Here is a 25974-nt window from a genome sequence, read left to right as displayed (position 1 = left end):
AAGAAATGCCAGGGGAATAGACAACAGCAAATAAAAACCTCCACACTCAAAGATTACACACTCCTAAGAGACCTCAGAGAAAACAAGAGAGAGAGATGGAGGAAGAAATGAAATGAAAAAGAGACACAAATTCTTCACGCATCTGAGATGGAGACAGAGATTCAGAAGGGTTTAGTAGATTTTAAAGGTTCCAGATCTTAGTTAATCTAACTAAACTTCAAAATGCATGTGGTTGTATCATGTCTACTAAGAAAAGAGATGAGAAAACCCTTTGCATATTATTTTTTAAATACCACATACGAAATATATTAGTTTTTAGGAAAAAAGGTGTCAAAGGAAACCACATGTGTCTCGTTGACCACTCCAGACTCTGTAAACAGCAGAAAAGAGTCAAAGTTTGCCAATCAACAAACCAGCCAATCAGAAACAGCCTCTGGATGTTCATTGTTTTTTATGCATACTTAGTGGGCGGGGTTTTGGTGAGGGTGAGTGGCTTCATTCAGTGGCATCATTTAAAGGGATAGTTTACTCAGAAATTTGTTTTGGAATGAGATGTGGGTAAATAAATGTTCATTTCATTTTTAGGTTTGATGAAAGTTAGAAAAACGGTAAAATCACTTAAAGCACAATTTTGTGTGTTGCAATAAAATCACATTGGTAATCTAACATAACTATAAAGTGTCAGCTGAACGTTTGGAATAATTAAGATTTTTTAATGTTTTGGAGGTCTCTTATGCTCACCAAGGCTGTTTATTTGATCAAAAAAATACAGTAAAATACAGCAATATTGTAAAATATTTTTGTAATGTAAAATAAATGTTTTCTATTTGAATAGAATTTGAAATGTAATTTATTTCTGTGATGCAAATCTGATATCATGTGATCATTATCAATGCTGAAAACAGTTGTGATGTCATATTTTTATGGATAATGTAATACAGTACCATTCAAAAGTTTAGGGTAAGTATGATTTTTTGAAAAAATAGACATTAATAATTTTATTTGGCTAAATTTACCAAATAAATTGGTTGAAAAATGTCAGCAAAGATATTTATGATATGACGCAAAAAAAATAAATTTCAAAAAATGCTATTCATAGAGTCTGGAAAAAAAGTATCACACGTTCTACAAAAATATTAAGCAGCAAAAACGTATAAATGTTTTAAACATTTATAACAAGAATCAGTATTAATAATTGAGCATTAATAATAATTAAAAATAACTGAGTGGCAGAGCAACATATTAGAAGGATTTTTAAGACTGGAGTAATGATGCTGAAAATTCAGCTTTACATCACAGGAATAAATTACATTAAATTACAAAAAAAGAAAGTTCTTTTAAATTACAATAATATTCCACAATATTACCATTTTACTGTATGTTTGATCAAACAAATGCAGCCTTGGTGAGCATAAGAGATTACTTCAAAAACATTATACAAATGTATTATTATTATACATATAATTATTCCTAACTTTTGGCTGGCAGCTTATATTAAACATCAAATACAGTATGTACTGATTTACTCTATTCAACATATTGACTCTCAATATGAGCAAACTTACCTTCTGAGCAGAAGTCTCCCTGCCGTCCAAGGTTGCAGTGACATCGTGAGCCGCCAGTATCGTAATCGTTGATGCAGAAGCTGTCGGGAGGGCAGACCGTCTCGTCACATGGTACGTCGTAGACCCGAGGTCTTTCCCCTTTCCATGGCGTCACTGACGGACTGGGAGATGGAACTACAGGAGGAGGCGTGGTGGGGGCGGGGCCTGACAGTACAAAAGGTGTGGTGGTCGTCCAGGAGGCGGGGCTAGTGACAGTTGTCGTGGTTGCAGGTGTTGTTGATGTGGTCCACACTGCCGCTACTGTTGGAGTGAAGCTGATATTTTGGGAAACAGGAGTACGCATCCTATAAATAACATTTCCGTTACCGGGAGTCCCAATGCGGGAGCGAAGCTGAGACCGCCTGCCGTTTTTCTTACTGCTAGGAAATGACTTGATCTGCAAGAAATGTGTAGATGAATGTCATAAAGTTTAAATAACAGCACATTTTTTTGTGACAAGATGTTGTTTAGTGTGTAAAAAAAATGTTTATGGAAACCATTACTTCCCCCAAGTTCTTTCTTTTTGTGAATTTAATTTTTTTTTCTTAATAAACATAAAGATGGCTCACCTCCTCAATGAAGACGTCATAATCCGAGTCATCGATTTCAAAGCCATCCTCATCTTTATTGTCAGAGTTTGAGATGTAGATGTCATAGTCTCCGCTGCCTACATCTGATGAACCTGTTTTTTCATAAAGCAGCGTATCATATATTTCAGTCATCTGACCTCATAAATACAGTAAGCTGGAAAAAAATCACCATGATTTCATGCACAGAACAAGCATGTTAGAAACAGGTTTCTGACTGCACTGTGTTATTTTTGAAGAAATCAGGTCTGTTTATACAGGAAGAAGTGCACTGAATTGGAATGACAAAGAACTTCAACAGTACAAGAACCTTTAAGTACTTAAGAATTTAAAATACTAATAAATTCTATAATAGTGTATAAATAATACTAAAATAACACTTTTGGACTTTAGTCGACTGTGATCATATAAAATATGAACAAACTAAATGCAAATTTCTATATATCTGAATATATTTTTTTAAATTGTATGTTTCTTTTGGAAATGCATTTCAATTCTTCCTTACAGTTGATTTCAAATTTCAATTCCACCTACCTTAATTTAAATTAATTATAAACTATTTTGATGAAAGATTTTTAAATTGTTTTTAAAGTCTCTTATGCACACCGAAGCTGCATTTATTTGATAAAAAAAAGAAAAAAAGAAAGAAAAAATACAGTAAAAATACAGTGTAAAATATTATTGTAATTTAAATTAACTGTTTTCAATCTGAAGAAATTTGAAATGTAATTTATTTCTGTGATGCAAAGCTGATTTTTTACCAGCCATTACCCCAGTCTTCCATATCACGTGATCATTATCAATGCTGAAAACAGCTGTGCTGCTTCATATTTTTGTGGATATTGTGATACACTACCATTCAAAAGTTTAGGGTAAGTATGATTTTAAAAATAGAAATTAATAACTTCACTTGTATGTTTCTTTTGGAAACGCATTTTAATTCTTCTTCTTTACATTTGACTACAAATTCTGCATTCTGTTTTCTACCTCAATTCACATTCAGGAATTAAATTCGAATTTAAGAAACATGTTTGGTTCGGTTCTGAATGATGCACAACCCAGGTTTTTGATGCCTTGTCCCAAAACAGTGACTAAATTGTAAAATTTTTGCATTTTACATTTCAAAACTGACCAAAGTTTGTTCCTAAAAGTAATGCATAAGGTGGTTTGTGTGACTGGACTGTTAAAGTGTTTGTGTTTTGAGGTCTCTGTTCTTAATCTGTCTGCTGAAGGGGTTGGGGGCGGGTAACTAGTGCTGTAATCTTCCTGCTTGTGGTGTTTGTGTGACACAGAAGTCATCTTCCTTAAAATGAGCAGGCTTTAAGATGCTTAATTTAATTAGTCTGGTCCTTCCAGCCACCATGCATGCAAACAAATCTGTGAGGAGCATCCAAACTATAACAGTTACAACATAAACCATGCAAATCATGCACTTAAGTATAGTCAATTAGACCCTTTTACCCTAAGTAACCTATTTAACACAATGGTTATAATGTGAATCAGTAACCTTACAGTACCCAGACCTGAGGGTCTCGTAAGGTCATGTCCCGATCGCACTGTAGCTCACCGAGTGTGCGCACGGGATTGTTAATGGCACTGGGAGGGCTGATCCCATGTGCGTTCACGGCCCTGATGACAAACTGGTACTCTGTCTCAGGAATCAGACCCTTGAGCACCATAGAGTTTGACTCTACTGGCTCTCTGATGTACGTCCACTCAGTGTCCATCTCTGGCCTGCAACACACACACACACACACACACATCAACAAACTTTAAAAACAATGCTTTCACTGATTAGAGAATACAGATACAGTATGGAAGAGAACAGCTGTAGATTTAAATTCTTAACTTGACTGAAATAAAGTTAAAATGAAATAAAATCTGGATGACAATCTTACACTTAAAAAATTAAATGAAAATAAGAAATGTTGCATTAGCAACTAAATTTATTTCAGTTAGATGCAAAGGTAACATTTTTTATTTTTAAGTTTTTTAGTTGAACTTAAAGTTGAAGTACTAAAATAACTAAAACTATAAGTGAAAAAATAAATATTTATTAAGAAACTAAATAGACATATTAAGAAATATAATGACAAAATCCCAAACAAAATGACTAAAACAAACTAAAATTAAAATGAAAGACTGTAAAATAATGTAAAATGTAAAAATAAAAGCTATGAAATACTATAATTGTATATAAATAATAATTATAATATGGTAACCCTGATTGACAAAAGTTAAGTTATTAAATAAGATGAAATATATTGTTTGGCAGGTGACAATATGGTGAGAAAAGTCTGTTTAGAAAAGTAATAACATGATTTGAGATGAGGGGACTGAGAAGGTAGATTTAAATACTTATATGTATTAAAGAATGAATAAAAAATTAAATAAAGCTGAAATAAAATAAAATATAAATATTAGATGAAAACCTTACACTTAAAAGCTTTAACAACAGTGAGAAATGTTGACTTGGCATCTAACTGAAATAAAATTAGTTGAAGCTGAAGTACTAAAATGACTAAAAATGAAAAAAAAAAAAATAATAAATAAAAATTACTAAAAAAAATAAACTGAAATACTAAAAAATATAATAATAAAAATTACAAAATCTCAAACACAAACAAACCAAAATAAAATGAAATTTAAAAATGTGAAAAATAAAAGCTATGAAATAATATAAACAATAATAAAATAACACTGTTTTTTTGGTCGACAAATGTTAACAAATATGGCAAACTATATTAACTAAAAGCAAATGTCTACAGGTGGAACTTCACAAATTACACTAATAGACTTTTCCTTGAATATCTTTGAAATATGAACATATCTCTCATTTCAAATTCTTTTCAACTCTTCTTTTTTACATTCAAATTCTGCATCCTGTTATAAATTTAGGCATTTAATTAGAAACTGGGTTAACTGTGTTAACCCTGGGCGTGAGCAGTAGAAATAGTGATGCTTGCCTCATTAAGCACCACTAATTATCAAAACTCCACATGTCAAAATAAGAACATTCTAGTTTACAAGCAGCAAATGCACTCAAGCCAGAGAAAGAATTAATAGTGCCATTAAACACAACTAAATTGGGGCGATTATGTGAAAGGTTGTTAATCTGAAAAGCAGACGGTCTCTGGGGGGAGTGAGTCTAATCTGCTGGAAGACCAACACTCATGTTGCATAATTAGCAATGAGGATTACAAACATAATGATTTCACACACAAATGCACATATACTGACCCTGGACGTACAGCAGGATACCAGCATAACGCCTGAACACACTTCACTGAATTTATTATTTTTATTTTTTATGTATTTTATATTTATATTTTCTGTATACACTTACATTTTAGTTCAAGTTTTGGTAATTTTGTTACATGTTTTTGTCATTTTCATTAGTTTTTAATAGGGCTGCAAAACAAGTAATCGCATTCAAAATAAAACTTTATGTTTACATACTATATGTGTGTGTACTGTGTATATTTATTATGTACATATTAATATACACATACATGTATATATTAAGGAAAAATATGTTAGATTTAAATACAAAATATTTATATTTATATATAAATTATACACAAATATATATGCATACAAATATTTATCTAAATACATACATATATGTGTGTGTATTTATATACTGTACATAATAAATAAACAGTACACACACATAGTATGTAAAAATAAACTTTTTTTGAAAAGTGATTAATCACAATTAATAGTTTTGCAGCCCTATTTTAAATTTTATTTAAATTTGTTTATATACATTTTTTTTTAAATTAGTATTAGTATGTTTGGTTTTGGTTATTTTAGTACTGTTGCCTTGACATCTGGCTCAAATAGTTTTTAGTTTAGTTAACATTTATTTTATATCAACTGAATTATGTAACCAATTAATCAATCTTAATTAATCAACTAACTGGGCTATAGAAAAACTTTTAGAGCTAAAGAATTAAATTAATATAACAAGTGCAAATAATTATAAATAAATAGGAATAATGTCAATTTATGATTTTCCTTTACAAAGCTATTACTTATTTAATTTAATTTAATTTAATTTAAAATTTAATATAAGAAAAGAAAAGAAAAGAAAAGAAAAGAAAAGAAAAGAAAAGAAAAGAAAAGAAAAGAAAAAGAAGAAAACAAATGTTTATCATTCAGTATATGGAAATAACTTTTTAAAAAGTATGATAGGATGCACTTAATGAAGAAGTCTGGTGAATATCCTAAGTGGGGCTGTCAGTCGAAAAATTTTAATCGAATTAATTACATCATGTTTCGATTAATTAATCTAATCAATCACAAAATACATTTGTGAAAATACCCACAAAAGATTATTTAAAGCTATGTTTGTGTTAAATGAGAAAGTATGAAGTATACCTTAAAATTGTAGCTTTAGAAAGAAATATTTTATTTGATTCAACATAGAATTTATTACACATAAACATTTAGGCTGCAATGGCCTAATGTAAACTATGAAACATAAAAGAAGATAATTTGAGAAACATCTCAGTATTTTTTCTTCATACAATGAAAGTCACTGGTAATCAAAACAGCTTAGTTACCAACAGTCTTCAAAATACCTTCTTTATGTTCCACAAAAGAAAGGTTTGAAACGACATGAGGGTGAGTAAATGATGACAGAATTAAATTTTGGGGGGTGAACTATCCCTTTAATGTTTTTATTTTCATTATTATTGATTTTAGTTTTTATTTTAATTAAAAGATACTCTAAATAAGACACTAAATCTGCCAGCAGGTGGCGGTAAATGTCTTTATGAGTCGTTCACTCTTTCGGTTCAATTCCTTCGTCTGATTAATTCAGGAATCTCTCTTTATAAATGGGGCTTTGAATCATTTGTTCACATGATTCGTTCAAAACGCGGATTCATTCAGAAACTAAACACCGCTGTGTTGCTCGGAGACACACAACAATTCTGCTATGGTTTCAAAGATAAATGTGACACTGGATCACAAAACCAGTCATAAGGGTCATTTTTTCAAAATTGAGATTATACATCATATGAAAGCTGAATAAATAAGCCATCGATGTATGGTTTGTTAGGATAGGACAATATTTGGCCGAGATACAACTATTTAAATATCAGGAATCTGAGGGTGCAAAAAAATCAAATTTGAGAAAATCACCTTTAAAGTTATTTACATAATGTTCTTAACAATGTATATGACTGATCAAAAGTTAAGTTTTCATACATTTACAGTAGGAATTTTACAAAATATCTTTACTTAATTTCCTAATGATTTTTGCCATTAAAAAAAAAATCTATAATTTTGACCCATACAATGTATTTTTGGCTATTGCTACAAATACACCCTAGCGACTTAAGACTGGTTTTGTGGTCCAGGGTCACAAATATGTTCTCTGCAAAACTGAGCAAAAACACATAATATAATGTTTAAAATATAACACAGTATCAACTTCTTATTTACTGAACTGTTGTGTAAAATCACATTTAAGGTCATGATAGATCAGGACAAAATCAGCACTCGTGTCATATTGCTCTTGCTGCCCGTGTGATAGGCTATTGTGTGTATGTGATATAAATATGAGACAAAACACATACAGGGGCATTTTTTGCACCAATATCTTGAATTTTGGGGCAAAACTGCATTTATGGAGTTGTTGCCCCGCATCATATTTGTCAACAGTCAACTACACAAAATATAAGATGATACAGGTCTAGGGGTGGGGCCAGTGTATTAACTGCATTAAAATATTTTAATTGCATTATTTTTTTATTACTAATAATTAACAAATTATACTGACACCCCAGTCCTATGTAATCACATGTGACATGTTTCTTATGTTTTTGGTCACTATATAATTCTCATACTGCCATTTGTATAATTTTATATAGTTGTCATGACTTACTATTGTTCTAAAATATAATAATAAAGAATGAGAAACAGCAATCATCAGTCATTTTTCAGGCATTGACGCACACATAACAGCAGACCGTTGTGTGCTGCTGGTCAGTTGTTTGATGTGTGTGCTCATGAAGACTGTGTTTTCAACTGGTCTGAATGGGTTAGCTGTGTCCTAGAACAGTAACTACCACAGAAATGCATTAGTTTCATGAGTCATCTGGACACACAGGGCCCGACAGGGTAAAGATCACACGCAGAAACATCAGTCAAAGCCAACAAACGCATTGAAAAACTTGCAGGAAATTCATTCTTTGCATGTAAATGAATGGAGATTAACAGAATGTGATTTTGTTCCAGAAAATGTTTCTTAAATGAAAAAGCAATTCTATCTATCTATCTAGCTATCTATATTAATTGTTCAATTACCTGATATATGCCACAAGGAAGTATAGCACAGGTGCACTTCCTTCACTCTCTCCATGTTGCCATGACAATGCCAGTTCTGTGTCTGACACGGCGACCACTTTAGGCTGGGTTGGAGGTGCAGGAGGCATGCACTTCTCTACAATATAAAAGAAAAATATCCTGCACATCGATTACTTGTGACTTGAGAAAATGGATGAGCTGAATGCATGTTTTGGGGTTTGTCTGCTCACCATGAGAGCCAGTGCTGATGTCCCGGGGCATGCTGGGTCTGCCCTCTCCTGCCCAGCCGTACGCCCCCACACTGACACGGTACTGCGTGGCCACCTTTAGGTTCCCGATCACCACATCCTAACAGACACACAGATTAGCATGCAAGACCGCACCATATGGTATTAACAGAGAAACAGATAGTGAACGCCTACTCACAAAGCTGGCTTGGCCATCAAACTGTCCCTGAAGAAAAAAATGACATTTCTGCTGAAGCCAAATTGTTCATTTCAAATGGGGTAGAGTTACACCTAAGTCTCGCAATCACTATGGTCTGATAATTTATTATTCTAATTATTATATATATACAGTTGAAGTCAAAAGTTTACATACACCTTGCAGAATCAGCAAAATGTTAATTATTTTACCAAAATAAGAAGGATCATACAAAATGCGTGTTATTTTTTTATTTAGTACTGACCTAAATAAGGTATTTCACATAAAAAGATGTTTACATATAGTCCACAAGAGAAAATAATAGTTGAATTTATGAAAACAACCCTGTTCAAAAAATGATATACACTTGACTCTTGTTGTTCTTGAGTCCCTTGTTTGTCCTGAACAATTAAACTAACCGCTGTTCTTCAGAAAAATCCTTCAGGTCTCACAAATTCTATGTTTTTTCAGCATTTTTGTGTATTTGAACCCTTTGCAACAATGACTGTACGATTTTGAGATCCATTTTTTCACACTGAGAACAACCGAGGGACTCATGTGCAACTATTACAGAAGTTTCAAACACTCACTGATGCTTCAGAAGGAAAAACCATGCATTAAGAGCCAGTTGTGAAAACTTTTGAACAGAATTAAGATGTGTAAATTTTTCTTATTTTGCCTAAATATCTTATTTTTTCATTTAGTACTGCCCTTCAGAAGCTACAGAAGATACATACACGTTCCCCAGAAGACAAAATAAGATAAATTTACCCTGATCTTCAAATTCAAAAAGTTTTCACCCCCTGGCTCTTAATGCATTGTTTTCCTTCTGATGCATCAGTGAGCGTTTGAACCTTCTGTAATAGTTGCACATGAGTCCCTCAGTGTGAAAAGATGGATCTCAAAGTCATACAGTCATTGTTGGAAAGTGTTCAAACACACAAAAATGCTGAAAAACCAAAGAATTTGTGGGACCTGAAGGATTTTTCTGAAGAACAGCAGGCAGTTTAACTGTTCAGGACAAACAATGGACTCATGAACAACTATCACTAAACAAAAAAAACACAGCTGTGGATCATTCAGGTAACAACACAGTTTTAAGAGTCAAGTGTATATACATTTTTTGAACAGGGTTGTTTTCATAAATTCAACTATTATTTTCTCTTGTGGACTATATGTAAACATCTTTTATGTGAAATATCTTATTCAGGTCAGAACTAAATAAAAAACAACATGCATTTTGTGTGATCCTTTATATTTTGGTCAAAATTAACATTTCGCAGATTTTGCAAGGTATATATCTATATAAAGGTAATTTAACAAGGGTTTGTGGCAAAAATGGCACAAAAAGGGGCAAAAAATGGCCCCACACAGTTAAAAAAATGTTATTACAGCTGTCGTGATTAAAATGTAACGTGAAAATGAATGAAAAGTTTCCATTTGCAGAATTACATTTAGATTCGCACTGCCTCAGATTGCTTTTACGTTCTGTTTTGTGCAGCGTTGAGCCTAATAACCAATCAAACACGTTTCAGTTGAACTTAAGAATGCACTGGCCAATCAGACGCACCTTAGATTAACCAGCACTGAAAACACCGGAGCTGTTGTTGCGTGTGTATACTCGCGATTTCCCTCATCATAAACAACAGGGAGCAGATATGAGGTGAATGAATTTTATAGCTTTAGTGATTATAATGGGAGTTTTTGCATAACTTGTGCTAGACTTGATTAACGTGATAGACAGACATATTTGTCTGTGAAGCCAGAATGTGATGTGCCCAAAATGAAACAAAAATATTTTATATTGTTTTCTATATTGATATTAACAATCATTATTAAAATATATAAAGCAATAATCTACAATAATGATTTTTGTGATAATATTACAGCCCTATGAGCTCCTGTTTTAATTAAGATACAATTTTAAACAGTCTATTGTTATTGACAAAAGTTTAAACTATTGGTTAAAGTAACTGGGTACATATAAGTATTTGACATTAAAGACAACATAGCATGGGAATTATAAGGTGATTACAAAAAATTGCCCTCACAAATGTAAAAAAATGCCCCTGGAAATCAACTCCTGAAATAAATGATTACACACATATATAAATGGATTATTATAATAAACTAAATATAATTATGCAACAATTATTATTAACAATAATCAACATAAAAAGGTGGGACATACAGTTGTGAGCATTTCCAAACTCAATGGGACTTCCAGGGCAACAGCATTGCTGGTTGGACGATTATTCCTCATCTCTGTGTAAAACACCTGGTCAACAAAATAAACAAATATTTACATGAACATAATGTAGAATGGACAATTACTCTCAAATCATTCTTGTAGCTCTTTCTGTACAGCACCAGTGTGGAAATCAGACAAATCAGATAGGCTTGTAAGTACAATCTGGCAACAGAGAGAACCATAACACAGAGACGCTTAGTAACCTAACAGCAAGCAGAGATGAAGACACCTCCAACTGTCTCTACAAATAGGATAGAAAGGAAAAACCCAAAGCGCTTCACTTCTTCACATGTGCAGATCAGGTAGTAAACACTTCTGTCTGTAATTAAGTGAAGTGTGCCATTTGTGAACCTGGACCACAAATATTTGTAGCAATAGCCAAAAATATATATGGGTCAAAATGATTGATTTTTCTTTTAAGACAAAAATCATTAGGATATTAAATAAAGATCATGTTCCATGAAGATATTTTGTAAATTTCCTACCGTAAATATATCAAAACTTAATTTTTGATAAATAATATACATTGCTTAGAACTTTATTTGGACAACTTTATAGGCGATTTTCTCAGTATTTTGATTTTTTTTGTGGTCCAGGGTCACAAATAGTAATCGTAACTTTAAAAATATTAATTTTCTTTTCATGAAACATGAAATTCCTTTTAAAAAGCAGATTTCTTTTCTTGTAAAAACTACAGTACAGTAATGATAAAACTGTTTGCACTACAAACCAGTGTGTTCCTAATTAAGATAATACATTAATACAATATGGTTTTTTGCACCCTCAGATTCCAGATTTTCAAATAGTTGCATCTCAGCCAAATATTGTCCTATCTTTGAAAAAAAAAAAAAAATCTCTGAGACTATACATGCCACAGTTTTATGTGGCTGTAAAGAGCACATAAATGTTTGGAAGTCTGAAACATCCAAACATTCACAAATGGCTGACATTAATTTAGTAATCACATGTAACACTCTTATGGAAATATGATAAAATTTTGTAATTATCATTTAAATCGGAGTAATTTTGTCATAAATCAACTGTTTGTCATAAATCAACATTTCAGGAAAATGTTATGGAGTTTCAAATCAAAATATGACTTTCTGTAAGTTGAGGACACCGGGGCTGAAAGCATATTTATTACGCATTTTGGGAGACAATTTTGAGATGCCAATTTTACATACATTTTGCATGAAGAAAAATTGTATATAAAATCATTCTGTTATAACACAGAGAATCATCTTTATACAAAGTTTGGTATAAAAATCCTGAAACCAAAAATATATTGGTGATAAATTTGTGATAATTGTTTTTGCCTATGTATGTTTATTCATGTCTTTTTATTTATTTACTTATATTCAGTCCCACTGTCCTCTTCCGTGGACATAGCATAACATATGAATGTCATTGTGATGTTTTCATCAGTTTGGGCACCCATTCATTGCAGAGGATCCACTGGTGAGCATGTGATGTAACACTAAATTTCTGCAAATCTGTTCTGTATTTATTTTTTAAAAATTGAGTTCTGGTGTCTTCTACCAAGAACATAGCATTATATAAATAAATTATAATTTTTCAAAAAAAAAAAAAATTAAATTAAATGCTCTAAACAATGTAATGGCATGAAAATTGCTAATTTTCCCCTAAAAAACATTTTTTAGGGAAAAATGCTAATTTTTTCCTAAAAAATGTTTTTTAGGTCTCAGGAGGTAAAAAATGAAATAAAATTAGTAACATTTTACAATTTAACTTAGTTTAACTTAATTTACTAAAATAAGTCAAACTGAAATTTTTTTAAATATATATATAAAAATAATGGTAACACTTTACAGTAAGGTTTATTAATTAACATTAGTTAACATGAACTAAAAATTAACAATACTTCTACAGCTTTTATCTTAGTTATAAATCTTAGCTTTTAATCTTTAATCTTAGTGCATGAAATGCATTATTAAAATCACAAGTTGTTAACATTAGTTAATGCACTAACATGAACTAACAATGAACGACTGTATTTTTTATTAAATAACAGTAACAAAGTTTAATAAATAGCGTAACAAATGTAATGTACACTGTTCGTTCATGTTAGTTAATACATTAACTAATGTTAACAAATGTAAAGTGTTACTAAAATAATACAAACATTTTTAAAAATGACAAAACACAAAACTAACTATAACTGGACTAAAATTAAAATTCAAATATAATATGAAAAACTAAAAACTAATTAATATCAATAAAATCTACAACAGTATCTCAGAGTTACTAAAATAACATTAATACCAGACCCATTTTGACAGAAAAAACGGTTTGTCTAAATAAAACAGTGAGCAGCAGTGTCTCTGATATTCAGTTATCATTGACATATGATGAACACTGGGATTCAAACAATCAATATGCAATCAGCAGAGAGGCATGGCTTTTATTTTGAATAGCTATAGTTAGGATAGAAATGTATGATTTAAAAAGATGGATGGATTTGTACCTTGTAGCCGGTGATAGTGCTGACGTGTCTACGTGGCATTTTCCACCGGACACTGAATGCAGTGCAGTTCACCGTCTCCAGCTGAATGTCCAGCGGTGGACTCAACCTCTCTGACAGCGACAACAGGAAAACAAAATCAACATTTTAGCATTCATTTTTTATATGTATATGTATATGTATATGTATATAACAAACTCTTAGGAATAAAGGTGCTTTATTGGAATCTTTAACATCCATTGAATCTTTCTGTTGGACAAAAAGTTCTTATAGAGTGGAAAAATGTTCTTTAGAATATTCAAATGTTCTTTACACTAGGAAAAAAAAATGGTTCTTTGCCTTCTCCATTGAAAATGTTGTTTGTTCTGAATCAGGAGAAAAATATGCACAGATAATGCAACATTTACAAGCAAAAACTGTCAAAAACAGTTCTAAACAAATATGTTGGTGGATTTTGATGTGAGAGGACAACAGGAAATTGACTTTTTCACTGAAGGAAACGTTATTACTGATAATAAACTCAATTTTGGCCAGAAACACATTACAAACACGCAGCTTTTCACTTTATCAGATGTTAATTGATGGACTGGAGTGGTTTGGATTACTTGTGGATTATTATGATGTTTTTATCAGATGTTTGGACTCTCATTCTGACGGCACCCATTCACTGCAGAGGATCCATTGGTGAGCAAGTGATGTAATGCTAAATTTCTCCAAATTTGTTCCCATCATGAAGACACAAACTCATCTACATCTACAGCCTGAGGGTGAATACATTTTAAGTTCATTTTCATTTTTGGGTGAACAATTCCCAGTTGGAAGGCCACAACAAGAAAGAACGAAATAAAGAAAGATCTAAACAAAAATTGTTTTAGATGCATTTCAGTTGATGTGAGTGGACAAGGTCATTCCTAAAATCTCTCTCTCAGAGTAAAAAGTTGATGCCTACAGCGCTGATGGACAGTTCAGTGTGTGCGAATGTCGCTGCAACTCTCGTCACAGGAAGACAACAACACAATCACCCTTTCTGATGGAGAGTGAAACACGCAGCCAATGCTACTGCAAGTTCAAAGACAAAACTTGCTCTTATTTTGGCTTCACCTACCAACACAAATTTATTATCTCATCCCGACACATTCACAGCTTGCATTAAAGATGCATTTATTCCAAATGCATCGCTCTCTCATTTCAGATCATTTGCTTTCACTCAAAATAAACACACATCAAAACATTTACTTTAAAGGTTTGTTAGTCATTAGAGATATCAAGTAATTTGACTGCGTGTGACTAATACGCTCTTTGATGATGTTTGTTCCATGTGATCTTGATCTGAGTTGCAGGTGTTTTTGTGGCGCAATTAAAATGATGCCTTCTGAACATAAACCAACAAACCAATCTGAATCTAAACTTATCTGAAAACATGCAAACCAGGAATGTTATTGAGCACAATGCAAAATCAAAACTGCAATATAAGTCAAATACAGCAATTAAATAATGCAGAGTCATAATTCCGAGAGCGTCACTGATTATAACGGAACATTGTGACATTGCAATACATTGAAGTGAGTGACAGCTTTTTAGTGACTATAAGGAAGCGCTATTTGCTCGCTTTCTATAATCAGTTCGGAATTTGAGTAAAATTTTCGCTTTACGTGCTGCTAACAGGACCAATAGCCACAAAACCTTGCACATTCAGCGAACTTTCAGGACTGACTGAAAAAGCAGAACGGATGAGATGGAGGAATGTCTGTACTGTACAGGAGAAGCGTATAAACTGAAAATCACAACATATGTTGAATGTGATCCTTATGTTACGAAGAGGAGTGATTTTTCAACTAAATTGAAATAGCTGCCTCAGTTGCCCGTCATCGAGGCGGTGGAAATAAGCTATGCACCTAAACCTGATAGCAAACAAACTCTTTCAAAAGTGATTCCCACATTTATATGAAGAATGCAGGATATATGTCACTCCTAAAACTACTGCTGTACAGGTTTTTTGGCCATTGGTCCTGTTAGCAGCATGTAAAGCGAAACTTTTTTTCAAATTCTTAATTGATTATAGCCTAGAAAGCGAGCACATAGCGCGTTCATATAGTCACTAAAAGGTTGTGACTCACTTCAATTTATCGCAATCTCACAAGGTTCAATTGTAATCAACTGCAAATATTCTCACTGTCTCACCCTGTATCTATTTATATATTTCTTAATATCTTAATATTATTAATCTTTTATTAACCATTCGCACACACAAGCATTGTCTGACTCTCCTCCTGACCGCAGACGCAGATTTACAAGCCACTTTTCCCTTTTTTTTTTAGAGAATTTCTTGCCTTTTCCTCCTTATGCAACAGCAGATGTTCATACATGATATGAAATAAAACTTCTCGATTTGACCGATTTCCATAAACAACTGAAAACACAGTCATTTTGAGATTCTGCTATTGATTCCTATGGAGAAAAATCACTTCCTGCCCTCCAGCTGCATTTCGCGCGTCCTCAGAATCACGTGATTGCAAACCTATTTAAGCAACGGTAAACAAGACAGCGCAAGGCGGCATTCATTTATTTAAGTACAAATTATGGATTATGAGGACGATGTTTAGACAATACTTACATTGTTCTTTTCACATCATTTCTAGTCTCCGTGCTACCTGAGGTGCTGTTACCAACAGTAAACAAATGTTTATACAAATGAAAAAAAAAATCGTTAAAATTAGCTTAAGTTTAAAACATATCGACACTTGAAAGACTAATGGTAGAATCGTATACTGATGGAATTACAGTGGTATAAACTATAAAACATAACATTTATCTACCTAATCTTTCACGTGGTAAAGACTACGGCAAACCAGCTGTTCTCCCGTAGTAGACGGCTACAGTAGAACGTCAGGAAGTGGCAGTTAAAGTCGCGAACGCGAAATATGACGTCGGAATGCCGTTGCCATTCCATCCGTGGCTGCTGCTTAAAGTCTCTAATAACGGAAGCGACGCGCTCGGTTTCGGGTTTTTCCAGGCGCGCTCGCGAGATAATAAGTTCGTTATTTCATATGCAGATGCGCGGCAGCCGCGCTCATAACGGAAGCGACGCGGTCGGTTTTTTCAGGCGCGTCCGTGCCGCATCCAGATGAAAACATCTCAACTTTTCAGAATGCCACAAGCGCACCGCGGGTCATGTGACAAGATTCAACCAATTAGCTCCATCCTTTCCTGTAATAACATTGCTGATCATAGCTGTACATTTCTTAATAAATTTAGTAGCAGAGCTACAGCAAGTGATTTTTAGTGCTGGAAATCCGTTTGCCCTTTAATGAAACTTTCGTGCCTTCAGTGAGAGTGCGGGTCATGGTTGCTTAGCAACGGCATTGGAAAGGAGGAAAATCGGCGCGCCTAGCGTTTTCCACGCGTTTTTAGGCGCGATACGTGAACGGGCCCAAATGCATCTTCTCTAGTGAGCTTGCGCAGCGCGGCAGTTTGAACTTTGGTCCGAGCGAATAAACAGTTGGTGTGGCGCGATTCAAATGAGTCGCGCTGTTTCGTTCCGCTTTTGGCACATAAAAATTTTATCGAACATTTATCGAACTCTTCATAACGTTTTATCGAGGAAAATTATATCGCGATAATTCTCATTATCTAATTATCGCCCAACCCTGTAACAGATGTAACAGACCAACACATGGAAAGCAGTCTGGGAATGATGTCAAATAATGAGCCATTCATGCATAAGCAATTAATATTATTAGTCATGTCATGTTTTTTAAGATGAAGGTCAAAAGCAACACACCCTGGACCACAAAACCAGTCTTAAGTAGCGTGGGCATATTTGTAGCAATAGCCAAAAATGGGTCAAAATTATTATAGATTTTTCTTTTATGCCAAAAGTCATTAGGATATTAAGTAAAGATGAAAGATATTTTGCAAATTTCCTACTGTAAATATATCAAAACTTAAATTTGGATTAGTAATATGCATTGCTTAGAACTTTATTTGGACAACTTTAAAGGCGATTTTGCGAGGTATTATTTTTTTGCACCCTCAGAATTCCTCATAAGCTTGTGAAATGGCTTGACAAATGCAGATTTCTTTTCTTCTAATATCTATTAAACAGAACATTAGTTCAGGAAATATTAAAAGGCCTGTCCCTTTATTTACAATAGTCCATAGCCTTTAGTTTACATCACAGCTGTGAATCATGATTATACTCAGTATACAATATTTCTTAGAAATGGCAAGTGAATTTTCAAACATTTCAATAAGTAGTACTCTATATTGTTGTCAAATGATCCCATCACATTGCAGTTTGGGAATAAAGCTTCTCTGAAATAAAAGTGACAGCATTTTTGTAAAAAAAAAATGTCTTAATGTTTGAAAGTCAGATCAAATGATTCAAAAAGAGGTGACAAAAATCAAAGTTGCAATTATTTCTGGTTCATACATCACACTAAAAATGAAAGCATTGCATTCATTCAGTATTTCATGCTTTGTTGCTACATATTTTGGAAAACACAGTCCACAGTATGCACAGTATATATAGTCTTTACTGCATGATTTACAACTTTCAATTGCTTGTCAGAAGTAGCTCCTACTATGGAGAGAGAGACACATATATTCCCCTTTGGTCAACTTTTAGGAGTGCACAAGCACTCCTATAGATGGGACCCAAAGCAAACAGACAAAAAACTAAAAGTCACACTACACAAGATTTGATTTAATGGCATCTTTAATTTGAGAGCAACCCAGAAAGACATAAATATCATTAAAGTATGGATTTTTAGGCAACAGAAAACTGAGTAACAAAATTGGAATTGATGTTTAAGTGTGTGTGACGGTAAGAAAACTTTTAAGAGAGACTTCAGACCAAATATGTCTCATTTTCATTAACAACTTTGAGTCAATACAAACTAAAGCAAAAGGGCTCCAGGCAAATATCATTTCCAACAGATGATGCTATCAAACTTAAGGAAATTACACTTACCCAGACCAGCTTATAATAGTCCAGCAAGAATTACTTCTGCAATTTAAATCCTTCACCTTCATAAAAGAAAGAGGTGGGACAGTATAACCTAAGATCTACAAATATGAAATACTGTGCTCTGGCCTAAATTTGTCAATACCTGTCTTTATTTGTCTTTTAATAAATATTTGTCTTTTAATAAATCAAGCCCACCAAAGTAAATCTTGCTTCCAGTTCCTTGGCTATACCACTAAAAAGCGCATTAAGGTTAAGTATCCCCATATACCCAAGGGTACCAAAGGGACAAGCACCAATTTGCAGCATTTCATCTGAGTGTCAGTTATCAAAGGGCTTGTTTATCTGAAATGACTGATGGTTTTCATTACTCTAAATTGTTCGCTATGGGCATTGGGCATGAGATCGTCCGGAGGGCATACGGACGTGCCATACAGCACTGACCCTGTCGTATGACTGCGACCCCAAATGCCACTGTGACAAATCACCTGTACATCCATCCATCGAAACAGCCTAAAAATTCATCCTGCATGCATCAAGTGGATTATAGGACATGTAGAGGCTCCAAAAAAAGTTTGGAAGCCAAATGCATGCTTAAAAATGTGTGAATGTCATTGCATATATAACAAACTATCATTTATTTTAAAGAAGGATAAGGCAAACACACTTCTAAACCAAAGCATGCTACAAAAAAGGCAAGTTTAAATAATAAAACAGCTAAACGGTTCAAAATAAACATGCACTTGTGTGAAGTCAAGACAAAATCACTTTACTGTATGCATTTTCAAATCAGCATTAAAAAAGACGACTAAATATTAACAAAAAAGACGAGCAATGAAAATGACACTCACCTGACTTTCGTGCACTAGACTTTCTTGCGCAAAGAGCGAAATTACACATCCACACCAATGCAAGAAGCATCATCACTCTTCTCTGGAGGCGCATTTTCAATCCTTTATGATTCTGAGATACTAATCGCGTCAATCTAAGCTTCAAAAGCTGTTGTTCCTCATTTTAAACTCCTTGAGAACAAAAAACAGCGTTTTGTCGATGCCGACTGTTGCAGGTCTTTGTATGCACGGTGAAGCCGGTCTGATGCGATTACTGTCTGCTGAAGATCAGACACACTCCTCATGTGCGGCCCCACAGGAGCCCCGACGCCCGCGATCAACTCTGAAGAACTTCTACATCCACGGAGCGTCACAGCAGCTGTCGAAAGCCCGTGAATCAGCCCCAGACTTGAAGTTTCTTCTTATTTGAGAGTGTTTTTGAGAGAAGCAGTGAGGAGAGAAGGCAGAGACACTCGGAGTTAAGAGGATAATGGTCTAATCTACACAGATGGGGACTTGAGCTCGCTTCAGTAACTCTGACCAATATAGCAACACGGGGAGACTGGTCGATAAAATACTACGGCACAGACTGAAGGATGATTGGATGGAAAGTTTGAGAGGTAGAGATGAACGGGTATTCTTAATATAACTACTTTATGGCAGGTACTAAATGTGGAGAAACTACAAATTAAGACTAAATTAGTTAGAGACTGCAGGGTAGTAACATATTTTTTGACCTGAATGAAAACGAGGCTGTGAGGCAAGTACAGTGTTCAATGGATGGTAGGTGTTGTTTAACAATATCCATTGTTTAGCAGACAAAACGTCTTCCAGAAAGAAAAAAAAACTTTCAAGTAGATAAAAACTCTATAAAACATTTTTGAAAGTTGTGAAAAAAATAAAGGATCTTTATATCCATTTTTTATTCCTGTAAAAGTGGGTGCAGCCATTTGTAAATTTTATGGGTCTGGCTTCCAGTCTAGCTGTACAAAACAGCTCGTTTTGCTGCTTAATATTGCAAATTGTTGTGTCTTACCATATTATATTAATGTATTATCTTAATTAGGAACACACTGGTTTGTTTACCGTTACTGTAGACATTACAAGAAAAGAAATCTGCTTTTGTCAAGCCATTTCACAAGTATTTTAAGAGGAATTTCATGTTTCATGGAAAGAAAATGAATATTTTTTAAGTTAAGATTACTATTTGTGACCCTGAACCACAAAACCAGTCTGAGGGTGCAAAAAAATCAAAATACTGAGAATATCGCCTTTAAAGTTGTGCAAATAAAGTTCTAAGCAATGCATACCCTGGTGAAAAAACCAGCATATGCTGGTAGCTATGTTTTGATGCTGGGATGCTGGTTAGGTAGGTTTTGATGCTGGTTTAAGATGGTCCTTTGCTGGTTTATGCTGGTCCTTTGCTGGTTTTTGCTGGTCAAGGACCAGCTTAAACCAGCATCAAAACATACCTCCCAGCATATGCTGTTTTTTTCACCAGGGTATTACTAATCAAAAATTAAGTTTTAATATATTTACGGCAGGAAATTTACAAAATATCTTCATGGAACATAATCTTTACTTAATATCCTAATGATTTTTAGCATAAAAGAAAATTTGATAATTTTGACCCATACAATGTATTTTTGGGTATTGCTACAAGTATACCCATGCTGCACGTTATTCTTCTCGAACCGGAAGTCTCACTCATAGGCTTACTTCTACAATGAAGAAAAGGTGGATAGCGTAGAAATTTTAAGTCTATTCCTCACAGCTTTCTTTTTCATCCGCGTTAAATTTAAGATGGTGTCTAACCCTAAGGTCTGTAATGAGATAGACAGACAGACAGACAGATAGATAGATAGATAGATAGATAGATAGACTACTGATTTCCTCCTTTTTCTACAACTGTCCTGTCCTTTTCATGTCTTCTCTTCTCTCTGTTCTCCTTGAGGATATGAGGAATCTCCAGCTCTATTCTACCGGATATTGAGGAATTCATGAACTGCCTGAGATTCAAAGCAATCTTTTCTTTCATTACATTCAATGTTTATGTCAAAAAATAAATAAATAAATCATCACTGCATTATCTGCATTGTTTTCCACACTAATAATCAAAGGCTATCTGAATTAAGTTTGATGATTACCAGTCTAATTAGTGACAACATTCAGCGTAATTACAGAGGTTTGAATTTATAGCAATTTGGAATTAAGTGGGCTACAAATTAATCACAATTAAAGCAAGACAAGTCCACATACACAGAGAGAGAGAGAGAAACTTTTTTTGGAAATTACATCACAGGAAAATTGGAAAAATGGTAAAATTGGAGCGGCCTCTAGCGGCTTAGATTGGTGATAACAACAATAAATAATGTAATAAGTAATTAATAAGTCATGTACATTAAGTAATGTCCTGCACTTCACACTGTTGACCGGTAGAGGTCCTGATTTCACGACATCTATTTATTAAGAGTTTATTTGTCCAGTGCACTTCCAAATGTTCATTTGGCTGACCATCAGTGGTGTTATTTTTAAATTAATTAATTTGAATAGCAAATATAAAAAAATCTCACATCCTTATGCACACTTTATATCACACGTGAACAGTTTATTTGCAAAAACAGATAGGCTAACTCCGTTTTTAATTTTTTTAATTTTCAAAAATCATGATTTTTATGATGTTATCATGTTTTATTGTGTTAGCTGTATTTTTTTCATTTATTTATTTATTTATTTTTGGTTATTTTTACTTCAAATCTGCAGTTTTATTGAGATTAATTGGAATGCACAATAAAAAAAAAAAAAACATGATTTTTGAAAAATTATTCTTGTTTTTGCAAATTAACTATTCATGTACATCTTATAGTGGAATGGTATAAAACTAGACTCAGTATGGACCTGGAGGATAAAAAACAAACAATAAACATTACTGATAAAATTGGTTGATTTTTGTTTTATTTTGTGATTCATGAAGTTTGGTTATTTTATTTTATTTTATTTTATTTTATGAAGATTTCTTCAATTTTAACATTACTTACATTTCAAGAAGGAATAAGTAAATTAAAATGTGTAGTTTATTGCTCAATGATATTTTTATTAGAAAGACGCTTTTATTACGGATATTTCTAATCAGATGTTTATTGTACAAAAATCATGAAAATAGGATTTACTATATAACATTCTCTACAGATAATCAGAACAAAATATATGGTAAAATGACAGACAAAATGGTGAATGAGTTTATTATGATTCTTGCTGTTATTATTATTATTATTATTATTATTAATATTTTCATTTTATTTTATTTTTTGGAATGGTATATTTAGAAAAGTTGCACATTGTGCAACAAATACATAAAACATGGGCTAAAAATCAAATGAAAATTAAATGAAAAAAAGTTTTATAAATTAACATCTTCAGATCAAATTTTAATTCAGACGTAAAACATATACGCCTACACTGTAAAAAACAATTTGCTGAGTCAAATTAAAAATAATTTGTAACCTGGCTGCCTTAAAATTTTAAGTTTAGTCAACTCAAAAAAAAAAGTTTATTCAACTTGAAATGTTAAATTATACTAAGTGACAATTTAGATATTTGAGTTGAATCAACTTAAAATTTTAAGGCAGCTGGGTTACTTACCCATCTGTTAAGTTTAGCAAACACAAATATCTAAGTTGTTACTTAGTACAACTTAACATTTCAAGTTGACTAAACTTATTTTAGTTGACTGAACTTAAAATTGTAAGGCAGTTGGGTAACAAATTATTTTAAGCTGACTTAACAAATTGTGTTTTTTATTTTTTACAGTGTAGCTTTTACCTCAAAACGTTATTTTAAAAGTTATTTAAAGTTATTTAAAATATTGTTAAATATTTCAAAACTATTGTAAATATTTTACATAAATTCTTCAATTTTTTTTTTTGTCAAACCAGGTGGCGATCCTGCAATGGAGACTGTTGACCTGTAGAGGGAGTGTTTGTCATTCACATGAGCGCTGGAAACCCATTTATCAACAGGTTATGATTTTTCATGAATATATTTGTTACCAAACAAGGATGAATTACCCATATTAGAATCCCCTTCTGTGATTAACAGAAGGGGATTCTAATATAGGTAATTCATCATGGATATCCAGGTATTGTATTTTATCTCTTCAGCACGAATAACGAGACAACAGATAACTTTAATACAAATAATAAAATTATGAGATATTATGAAAGAACGACAAATTAAAATGAACCTAAATTATATTTATCTTTAGCGATTTTTTCCACGTTTAAATAACATCCAGGTGTGTGTTTGCTTTGTTCATGAGGTCACGTGTTGTAATCGCGCGAACGGTTCACGCGCACTTCACTTCACCTCACAGCTGATGCGGGGATGAACTGGACTCAGACTGGACCTGAATTAAACAATCAATCAAATTAAAAACCGTAAACTAAAACTCTGATTACAGAAGTGGATGTATGGCAACAATACTACCTTTTGGATCATAGTTCTGCTTGTGAAACTGTCGTCGCGTACAGGCTGATGTAGTTTGTGCGCGTGGATCTCTGACAGAAGAAGATCATGAGAGTCAGATGAAAGGAAATATAATATGCACGGTTTTTATTTGATAAATGTTTCGGAAAGCACCTTTGGCTCTGTGATCATCAGTGCTGATGGACGGATATACAGAGCTGAACTCAGGTGAGTGTCATCAAACAGCTTTTTCACCGTTTTATACAGAATCAATAATAACCGTTATTGCAAATAATGTTTTTGTTAGCATGAGCGGCTAGTTGTGGGTATTTATTAAAGTTACACTTTTAAATTGTATTTGAGCGATAGGCTATAGCCCAATACTACTGCTACTACTAATGTTATATATAGCTATAGGTATTATTAAGTGCATTTTCCACAGTACCAGTGGATAGTATATATATATATATTTAAACTACAAATTAATTTTAAATAGTTTTAACAATAATAGTAATAGTGCTATATGAAGTTATATTACTGTTAATATTTCCGTTATTATTATGACAAATATAATTTAGAAAGTGCCTTTTTCTTAGTAGCAAATGACTAGATGTGTATTTTTATATCTTTTAAATTGTTCTGGGGTTATATAATAATAATAATAATAATAATAATAATAATAATTATTATTATTATTACAAAAAGGAATTAATATAATAAAGAAATGTAGTAAATAAGTAAAATATAAAATAAAATATAAAATAAGGATATGTTAAGTTACATATTTATTGTATTATTGTTGTTATTATTATTTTAACATGCAATTTAAAAAGTGCCCTTTTCACAGTAGCCCATTATTATTATTATTATTATTATTATTATTATTATTATTATTATTATTATTATTGTTATTACTACTACTACTGCTACTACTAAAAAAACTAGAATTTAAAAAAAAAAGTTGTTTTTTTTTTTGTCCAGGATAATAATAAAAACAACAACGATTATGATAATAATTCTATATTATGTTAAATATTTATATTTGTTATTATTATTATTAATAATACAAGTTTTTTTAAATGTACTTATAAATTGTTTGGATATTATTATTATTATTATTATTATTAATGCTATATTACGTTATATATTTGTTATTATTATTATTATTATTATTATTATTATAAATATAATTTGTATAGTTTGTAAAAAAAAAAAAAGTAAAGTAAAATTTAAAAGTAAAATTTGTAGTCCTTTAGTCCATTATTATTATTATTATCATGCTAAAAACTACTACAACTTATAAAGGCAGTTTTTTAAATGTTCTTTTGAATTGTTCTGGGATTATTAATAACAATAATAATAATGTTATATTACTTTAAATATTTGTTTTTATTATTATTATTATTATTATTATTATTATTATAAATATAATTTGTAAAGTTTGTTAAAAAGTAAATTGTGTAAAAAAAATTGTATTCACGTACCCCATTGTTATTATTACTACAAATATAATTTGTAAAGTTAGTATTTAAAAAAAAAAAAAAAAAAAAAAAAAAAAAAAAAAAAAAAAATCACAGTAGCCCAGTATTATTATTATGTTATTATAAAAAAAAAAAAATAGGATGTATTTATCTTTTTTATGTACATTTAAATTGTTCTGGGGTAACATAAATATAATAATAATTAATGCTATATTACCTTAAATATTTGTTTTTATTATTATTATTACAAATATAATTTATAAAATGCCTTTTTCACAGTTGAATAAAGTGCCTCATAGGTGAATTAAGGAAATGTAAATGTAAAAAAATAAATAAATAATAAATGCTACACCCACACAAAAAGCAAGAACAGAATGTGCATTTTCAATTATTTTTTAAAAGAGGTACAAAGCTAGACTGTCTAAACTGTGATATGAATACGGTTTATAAAGGCTTTAGTGTAAAACAGTGATTAAAGACTCAAACAAAAGTGAGTAATTCACCTTAATGTTTGTAATGTGTGTTTGTGCTGTGCAACACAGGCTCTGTGAGCTGAGGAGAGAGTAAG

At 32.2% G+C, this 25974-nt stretch overlaps 1 protein-coding gene across 1 annotated transcript in view; it reads right to left on the bottom strand.

Annotated features, from left to right (window-relative positions):
• The window catches only part of LOC127165018 (pikachurin), a 33706-nt gene extending 13806 nt beyond the window's left edge, over positions 1 to 19900 (bottom strand). Inside the window, exons 1-9 of the mRNA XM_051109260.1 lie at positions 19483 to 19900; positions 13669 to 13778; positions 11124 to 11210; positions 8936 to 8962; positions 8740 to 8857; positions 8510 to 8645; positions 3759 to 3925; positions 2174 to 2286; positions 1566 to 2001 (exon numbers count right to left, since the gene is read on the bottom strand). Of these exons, the coding sequence (XP_050965217.1) occupies positions 1566 to 2001; positions 2174 to 2286; positions 3759 to 3925; positions 8510 to 8645; positions 8740 to 8857; positions 8936 to 8962; positions 11124 to 11210; positions 13669 to 13778; positions 19483 to 19576 (1288 nt within the window). The 5' untranslated portion in view covers positions 19577 to 19900. The remainder of the gene's footprint in view (positions 1 to 1565; positions 2002 to 2173; positions 2287 to 3758; positions 3926 to 8509; positions 8646 to 8739; positions 8858 to 8935; positions 8963 to 11123; positions 11211 to 13668; positions 13779 to 19482) is intronic.
• Positions 19901 to 25974: the final 6074 nt, after the last annotated feature.

This window comes from Labeo rohita, chromosome 5 (genome assembly GCF_022985175.1).
Source record: "Labeo rohita strain BAU-BD-2019 chromosome 5, IGBB_LRoh.1.0, whole genome shotgun sequence".
NCBI classification, from domain to species: domain Eukaryota; kingdom Metazoa; phylum Chordata; class Actinopteri; order Cypriniformes; family Cyprinidae; genus Labeo; species Labeo rohita.
The sequence above is the reverse complement of the archived record's forward strand: the minus strand, read 5'-3'. Positions and strand labels throughout refer to the sequence as shown.